Source organism: Struthio camelus, chromosome 11, assembly GCF_040807025.1.
Source record: "Struthio camelus isolate bStrCam1 chromosome 11, bStrCam1.hap1, whole genome shotgun sequence".
Lineage (NCBI taxonomy): Eukaryota > Metazoa > Chordata > Aves > Struthioniformes > Struthionidae > Struthio > Struthio camelus.
The window spans coordinates 12,216,440-12,224,764 of record NC_090952.1 but is presented as its reverse complement, the minus strand read 5'-3'; the positions used below and the strand labels follow the sequence as shown (position 1 = coordinate 12,224,764).

General features: G+C 45.0%; 1 protein-coding gene across 3 annotated transcripts in view; it reads left to right on the top strand.

Annotated features, from left to right (window-relative positions):
- The window catches only part of LONRF3 (LON peptidase N-terminal domain and ring finger 3), a 28,722-nt gene that overhangs the window by 345 nt on the left and 20,052 nt on the right, over positions 1-8,325 (top strand). For all 3 annotated transcript variants that reach the window (XM_068957740.1, XM_068957737.1, XM_068957738.1), the window contains exon 2: positions 489-630. In XM_068957740.1, coding sequence (XP_068813841.1) covers positions 591-630 — 40 coding nt within the window. In that variant the 5' untranslated portion in view covers positions 489-590. The remainder of the gene's footprint in view (positions 1-488; positions 631-8,325) is intronic.

Here is an 8,325-nt window from a genome sequence, read left to right as displayed (position 1 = left end):
TTTAAATAACTGTCTTAATAGATGTAAGAGCCATTTCTTCCTGATTATGATTCATCACTCTAATTATTTTTGAAAGCCTGCTACCGGAAACCCCATCAATGCGTATCGTAAGAAAGCTCTGCAACGTCTCAAATAAAAAAAAAAAAAAAACCTCTTGCACTCTAATATGACAAATGTGAAATTGATTGAGTTTTGCATAGGTAAAATTGCTGTCTGGCTTCTCCGTAAGTGACTGAGGTATATCTACGTTTTTTTTTAAAGAGTAATTTTGCAGGAAACTTGGATGTAGATTAAGAGAGAAATATAGATTGAGAGCTTTCCAAACCAATTCCATGGAATTGCAGAAGTGGAAAGGTGCAGTCTAAACCTTTATCTGGTTGATAGGAACGCGCTAAAAAGCAGTAGTCTCTTAGATTTCTAAGTGCCTGCCTCTTGTTTCACATATTTCCTATGTTTGACGTGAACTGAATCATCTGACTCTATTACAGGGCAGAAACCTCTGGCGCTGAGCTGATAGCAAACAGCAGGAGCAGTAACCTTGTAGACCACTACAGCTATATACTCATTAGTAGTGCAAGTCAGATTCCAGGATGAAGATGTTGCATACGGCCACTGGGATGGAGGTCACAGGTATGAGAACGTCCAAGCTCCCAGGTCAAGAAAATAGTTAAGCGTGGGCTGAAGCTCCTTTGTCCCATGAGTAAAGCTTGGAAGCGCTTGCTTAACTTGAAGCATATGTTTTAAGTATCACTTAAACTCAGTGGGACCACAAGTATGTCCTTAAGGTCTCCGCCAAGAAAGGATGGATTCCTGATTCAGTGCTTGAATGAGTTTTCCCCCCAGCAGCAAAGATGTGGAGTCTAGGCAACAGCACAAAGACAACACAGCACATGATAGGATTTATCTTGCTGTCAAAGCTAGTTCAGAAAGCACGTAGCACTATTGTTTTGAAGCACTGGCTTATTAGAGCTGGTTGCTGGGTTTCTGCCTCAGTAGTAGTACCACTGTACTTCTCTTTCATTTCATGTGATTGTAGAACTCACCTTTATCCCCCTCACTCCCTGCAGAAAACTATTGAAATTATCATGGATTTGAGAGGCCTTTTATACTCCCACAGGTGTTTGTGTGGGAGGGGATGACTTGGCTCTTGGATTTTAAGACTCACAATAGGCAAAAAAAAGACTTCAGTGTGACTTTCTGCTGGAATGAGTCAAGGTATCTGAAGAATTTAGAGTACCATTACCACTGAAAGGGCAGTATTGCAAGGGCAATATTGAGAACATACTATCTCCTCCTTGAAAGGAAAGGCCTGATCAGTCCAAAGCTAGTAAGGACTAAATGTCCAGCTTCACTAGGTGGATGAGTAGAAAGCTTATTGTCCTTTGGATAGAAAGCTTATTGTCCTTTGGATAGCCATGATTTAGAAGTAGGTATAGCTGCCGTCATAATGTTTCTGTGTCTTTAGTCAGTTGTCACTTTCGTTACAAAGTGACTAGTATTTTTTTGTGCCTTCTCCATATTGCTACAGACTTCTGAAAATTTTAAGTGTTGCTTGTCTGGAAAAAAGTGTTTGATGGTAAGATGATACATATTGCTGCTTCTAAGCCATATTAGGTTTTTACCAAGAGCACTTAGAAAGCTAGGCCTTCTTTCCCCTGTTAAAGTGTAGGAACCGGTAGTAGGGAGCAGTCTCTCTCAGGCATCTCTGCAACAAAAGTAACGATGCTTACTTTTTACTTTACCTGAAAATCTTTAAGGACTCGCTGCACAGCATGTCTGCAGGTTAACGAATATGTTTCTAAACGTGTTTATCAGATGATAATTTCTGTCTCAGTGGAGTATTGACATAGGTAAAGTAATGGGCTGTTGAAAACACAAGTTGTGGGAAGAACCAAGCAGAAAACACCAGACTGAAGAAATCTTACCCTTTCCTTTTAATTACCATTTTCTCTGGTGTTAGATCAGTGGATCACAGTTCAGTGTTTAGACACCTAAATAGCTGAGGTCCAGAAAGCCTTTAAAATGTGTAACAATTTGTCCTGTAGTTTTAAATCCATCAACCATGATTTTGAACCATTAAGAAGCTGGATTTTCCATTTGCTATCTTTATCAGCCACCTCTAGGTTTGACACATACTGTATATTAACTACTGTATTAAGGTCACACCATAGCAAATGCAAAGGAGTTAGGTCCTGTAACATGGCTTCAGGTAGACTGTAGATTGCATTAATTTGTTTTCTTTTTTACTTCACTTCATGAAGTTTGTTTGTCGTCTTACCGGATAATTACATTATCCGAAACTGTGAAACAAAACATACGTTCTTATATTCTTTGTTATTACCTTTCCCTGCTGAATGTTTAGATTTACGTGGTTTTGAACTGCAAAGATATCTCAGCTGAGACCATTAGTCAAGTCTTTTAAGACAAATTTAAAAACTGCACGGGCATAAAATGACCTCTAATATTGCTCAAGCAAAGTATTTTCTACTGGTCAAAATAAAAGAATCAATAAATACTTCTACCTTCTATACAAAATATATTCATTCAGTGGTTCTCCTAACAGTAGTCACCCATGTTGTCCAGAAATAGAAAGGCTTCCCAACTGTTTTCCTCAAGTTCTCTGCAGTAGGTGACAGACTTCTTAGTCTAAAGTCTGTCTTGCCACACGTTAAACAAGAGTTTACTGTAATTGGAAGTTACCATGCACACTGAGGGGTACAAAAACCCTTGGCACTTTCTTTTGTACTTAAAAAAGCAGTTCATTTGGGCTTCGTTTTTGGCAGAATAGCTTTTCAATAAAACAGTTTAGTTGTCATCAAAATGCCTACTGGGAATTTCTTGATTTGATAACATAGGTATGTTCAAATTATTATTAGCTTTCTAAGAACTTCAGGGTGAATTATGTATTATTTGTTCAACACCGAAACATTTTCTTGCTTGCAAATTAAAATATTCCAGAATTTGTATTCCATTGAATTTCTGACTTCCGTTCCAATATGGAACAAAAATAACCTGAAAATCTGGGTATGTCTGAACAGAATGTATTTTATCCAAATTACTCTAGGTTTGGTTATGCTTCAGGGACACGCTCTGAATTCCTCTTTCTGTACCACATAGTGAAAGATGGAATTTGAATGGGTTGCTCACTGTGTCAGTCCCAAGGTCTTGTCAAGTCAGTCATCAATTAGGAAGATAGGAGGTTTGCAGGAAAAGGGCGCCGCTTCTTTCTTACTACACGCTGTTCATGGATCAGTTGGTAACAAGGACCTTTCATAGGTTCTACTTGCAGTTTTCCCTGAAAAACAAACCCCAGTGCTCCAGTTGCTTTCTGTGTTTTAACTAGCTAATGTTTTTGTGAATTTTTTAATTCTAGCAACCTTCTAACCATGTAATGTGAACAGAACATTCTCCATTATACCTTTTCTTTCAAGATTAATGTGTTGGAGTACATTTAAGATAAAACTTGAACTTGACTGGTTTTTTTCAATGTAAATAATGTGCATATATAATAGCAGAGAGATGTTCAGTGTATGGAGGAGTAGTTACAGAGCTAGGCAGAACTTAGAAGGAGGGTTAAAGATAATTGCCAAAAATCATTCAGCAATTCAGTGGCAAAATAATACAGAAGAACCCACATCTCTTGACTGTTATTTATCTGACCATGAGTTAGTACAGCTGCTACAATGGTCAGATCTCAGTTTTTTTTAATTGGCTGAACTCCATGGGCCATCAGTCCAAAACTATTTTTGCCTATCGACCATTACAGAGTGTGCAGAGTGCATGAAAATAAAAAGCCATCCGTGGTTTTATTTGTTATGTGACTTCTACATCCCTGCTTCCAGTGCAGAAGGAGCTTTGTCATGATGACTAGTAGGTCAGAATTTCACACTTCGGTTAGTTGTACAAAAGGCAGGGGGGAATAGAATTGTTGATTGGTTTTGTGGTCTCAACTATGATGCAGACTATAAATCTAGAAGAAGGTTCAAGAATGTAGTCATGCTCTCATACTGTCTGTTAACGCCAGTCATTAACTGCTGGAAGAAGATCGGTATTGTGCTCGTTGTCATTAAAAGGAAGAAATTAAACCTCCTTTTGTAGAAAAATCATACAAGGGAGATAGGCTTTTGCAGAGTGAGTCACCTCCTAGCTTTAACTTTTTCTGTTTAAGGGAAGGATAAATCAGTTCTTGATCTCATGAACAGTGCAGATAGGCAGGGGTTTGCCCCTTTTTTTTTGCTTTCTAATCAAGAACATCGTATGACCCGCTGCTGCTCCAAATCCATGAATATATGTATGAAGGTAGGAAAGCTCCAAATCGTGCTTTCAGGATCTGTTATACAAAAAATCCAACAAATCTGAATTGAGTACATATATTCTTACACAGCTGTTTTTGCTAATGTAATCTTTGCAGAGCTTGGCCAGATGTCAGGACCAAGTTTTTTGTGGTTGTTTGACTTCTGGTGAGCAGCGAAGCAGTAGCTTAGGTTTAAAATACTTTGAAGTTAGTGACTATAAGGCTCACTCTGTACCTGTTGTACCCCACGCACTACTAACATTTACTAAACACCGCACATACCAGGAACCAGCAGAGGCACTGCCAGCTGGTTTCTTTCCTAAGAAGTCACAGCGTTTTCCCATAGGCCATCCACGATAAGGATTTTACTGCTTTCTAGCTTGGGATAAAAGTTTGTGCTAACTCCTTGTAAGCGTACAGCTCCCACCACTACAGTTCACATGCAGAGCTGAAACCCTTCAAAAGAAAAGGGCAGCTGTGCTGCTGGTGGTGTACAAGAACTCCCAGAGGTACCTTTCACAGTGCTTTTTTTTTTTGAGACTCATTCTAGTCCCAAGTGATCAGACTGTTAGCTAGCCCTGTGGACGCTTTCACATGTTGTAAATAGATCTCGTGGAAGTTCCTTTCAGAGCGCAAACCTTGATTAAATTTTCGGTGATAACCTATTTCCATTCCCTATCTTGAATTCATGTAGTGCTAATAGCCCCCCTTTTATACTACGACTTTTACCTCTTTAAGTGTGTGCTATGTAACTGTGTAAATACCGTTGGCATATCTCTGATAGAGAGATTGTCATTGCATTGCTACTGGTAACCAGTGGTTATGTCACTTTCCCTCGCTTGAATAGGCTTTGACTCATAGTGGTTTTCAGGACAATGGTTATAAAATAGCACACAGAAGGGTTGCTGAGACTATAGTTTTGCAATAGAGACAACTGTCAACCTCAGGGCTACAAGAAAATATTTTCCTTTTTTTCTTTCCTTTTAAGATTTTTTTTCCTATATATAACATGTGGTGTTTTTTGCCTGGAGGTTGGAAAACAAGATGTCTGTACCCTGTTAGCAAGTTTGGATTTGGTGGGAAGGAAAGTTTAGTTGTTGGTTGTTTTTTTTAAGCATAACATATACTTTTGAGAACACGTGCTGATTTGTTTTCTACTGTTCTGAACCATTGCTTAATTGAACCTGAAAGAAGTTCTTCAGCTGTCCTACCTTTTCTTTGAACTATTGGATAGCAGGCTGTGCTGTACTTTGGATGACTGTCTGTCTAAACTGGTTTCAGTAATTCTCTCTGCTGTCAGTTATTATTCAATTAACCTTTTACTTTTTTTAATTAAAGAACTTGCCTGGGTTTAATGGTTAGTTGGTTTTGGTTTTCTGTTTGTTTGTTTGCTTAAAATTCAAGAGCCCCAGAGACAGGGGCCAAATTTTGGGCAGGTGCAAAATGTCTTAGCAGCGTGGGAACCAAAGACAACTAAAGGGTCTAATGGCTGGTTTCTGTTCCCAGGTATCCACGGGCTTTCTCTATAAGCAGAAGGACACTGGGATAAACATCACTAAATTCATCACTAAATTAACTCTTATTAATATTGAAGTGCATACTGTTAGATTTAAAGTGAAAAACTAAAGTCACTTATGTTCTGGATCTCAAATCTTAAGTTCATCTGAACTTTCTCAGACATCTTCTGTAAATAAGCTCTTAGAAAAGTCACAGACATCTTCTGTAAATAAGCTCTTAGAAAAGTCACGTTACCTCCGTGTCCTTCCATCTCTTGTCTTGTCGATTTAAACCCCTCAAGGCAGGGCCTGTCCCTTAATACCTGCTTACATTACATTACACGTAGGCTGGGGGCTCCAGGCACTTCCGTAAGTAAGAAACGGGAAGTGAATTCCTTCAGTCCCTCTCTTGAGCTTTGTCAGGAGGCCATTAGTATCTCTGATAGGATATCCTCAGAGATTTCAAACTCTGCAGTGGATTTAAGACGGTGTGAAAAGTGGCCTATATTTTTAGAGTCTTTGAAAATGTATGTGTGCATATTGTGGACATTTCTAGAAACTAGGTGTAAGGTCCATGTAAAACTGCAAGCAACAGATCAGGCAACTTATTTTGAAACAACTGCACCTATCCATGTTCTAACTACTAGCTGAGGTATTTATATGGTAACATAGGTCATTTTCTTAGTCTTTCAGCAGTCATCCTTAGATTACCTTTAGCCCAAAGACTTACACAACAAGCTAGATCCTTTCATATAAAGAAAACGGGTGGGTATGTGCATATTACAGCTGGTCTTAGTATATACAAGCTTATTTTATTTAAGACCTGTGCCTTTTTTTTTTTGCTAGAAGCTGGTGTGGGTAGGTATATGTATCCAGTGTGCCCTGCTGCATGACCAAACAAGATAGGTTCCTTTTGGTTCTCTGTTTCTTTGTCTCGAAAGCACGATGAGCTGACAGAAATTAAACAAATCTATGTAGCAGTGACACTATTTTAAAGAGAGTGATTAAGTGTACAATTAAACCGTTTAAAATTCCAGTTCTGGCAGGAAACGGGCTGCTTGCTTTGTCAGCCTTGCTTTAGGCTGGGACTTCATTAGTACTACCTGAGGTACGGGAAGAGCGAGCACAGGAACGATCCAAGCTACTCACCGCGGTGGCACTGTAGGTCAGTGGGTCAGACCTCGCTCAGTGCCGTGTGATCGGCGGGCCGTCTTGCGGGCAGCGCCTCACCCCTCTGTGCGGTAGCGGGATGATTCCTGCCGCAGCACAGAGCGGGGAAGCGGCCCGGCCCGGCCCGGCCCGGGGAGAAGGGCGGGCGCGGGGCGGGCGGCGGCAGCCGGCCCGGGGCCGCCAGCAGGGGCTGCTCCCGGGGCGGCGGCACGGCTGCCTGGCGGGCCGCCGAGGCGGGCCCGGAGCGCCCTTGGCTCCGCTGGCGGCGCGCCCCCCGCCCCGAGTCCCGGAGCGGCCCGGCCCGCGGGCGGAGGGGGCAGGGGGCGCCTCCCCCCAGCAGGGTGAGCCGCGGCGCCGCGCCTCGCCCCGCCGGTGCCACAGCGGCGCCCCCCCCCCCCCCCGGGCGGGCCGGGGCGGGCGGCGAGCGGCGCCGAAGGCAGCGAGCGCGGTTACAAAACTGTCTGGTTTTGTAACGCTCCTGCGGGCGCGGCCCAATGAGCGCCGCGGCCCGGCGTCACGTGCCCGCGCTTTATATAACGCCGGGCCGAGCGCGGCCGTTAAGAGGTGCCGGGCGGAGCGGCATGGGGCGGCGGCGGGCCGGGCGCCGGGGCCGGGCCAGGGGCCGCGCCCGCACCCGCACCGCGCCGCCTCCGCGCCCCCGCGCCCCCTGCTAGCGCCGGCCATGGGCTCCCACCTGCCCCAGCGGCGGCCGGCGGCCGAGGCTCGGCCGGCGCCGAGCGCGGAGCCGGGCGCGGGCGGCCGCGGGCCCGACTGGCGGGCGCTGCTCCAGCGGGCCGACTCGCTCGCCCGCGGCGGGAGGCTGCACGAAGCCTTCCGGCTCTACCAGCTGGCGTCCCGCCACCAGCAGCTGCGGGCCGAGCAGCTGGGCCGGCTGGTGGAGTGCCTGGCTCGGAGCATCCGGATCAAAGAGGGGCTGTCGGCCGGCTGCGGCGGGGGAGCCAGCCTGCTGCAGCCCCGCGAGTGGGACGTCTTCAGGTGTCGCAAATGCCAGGGCTTCCTCTTCGAGCCCGTCTCGTTGCCTTGCGGACACACCTTCTGCAAAAAGTGCCTGGAGAGGGAGCGGGCGGCCGAGTCCCGCTGCGTCCTGTGCAAGGAAGAGGGCGGCTCAGCGGCCGGGCAGCTCCTGCGGGTCAATGTCATCCTCAGCAACCTGCTGGCCAAGTGGTTCCCCGGCCAAGTGAAGGCATCGCAGCTCAGGCACGAAGGGAATCTCTTATATAAGGAGAAGAAACTACAGGCTGCCCTGCAGAAGTACAACGAAGCAGTCACCTTAGGTAACGGCACCCCCTCCCCGAGCAACGCGGGGGGCCGGTTTCCCGCAGGCCGGTCTCTCCTCGGGATGCT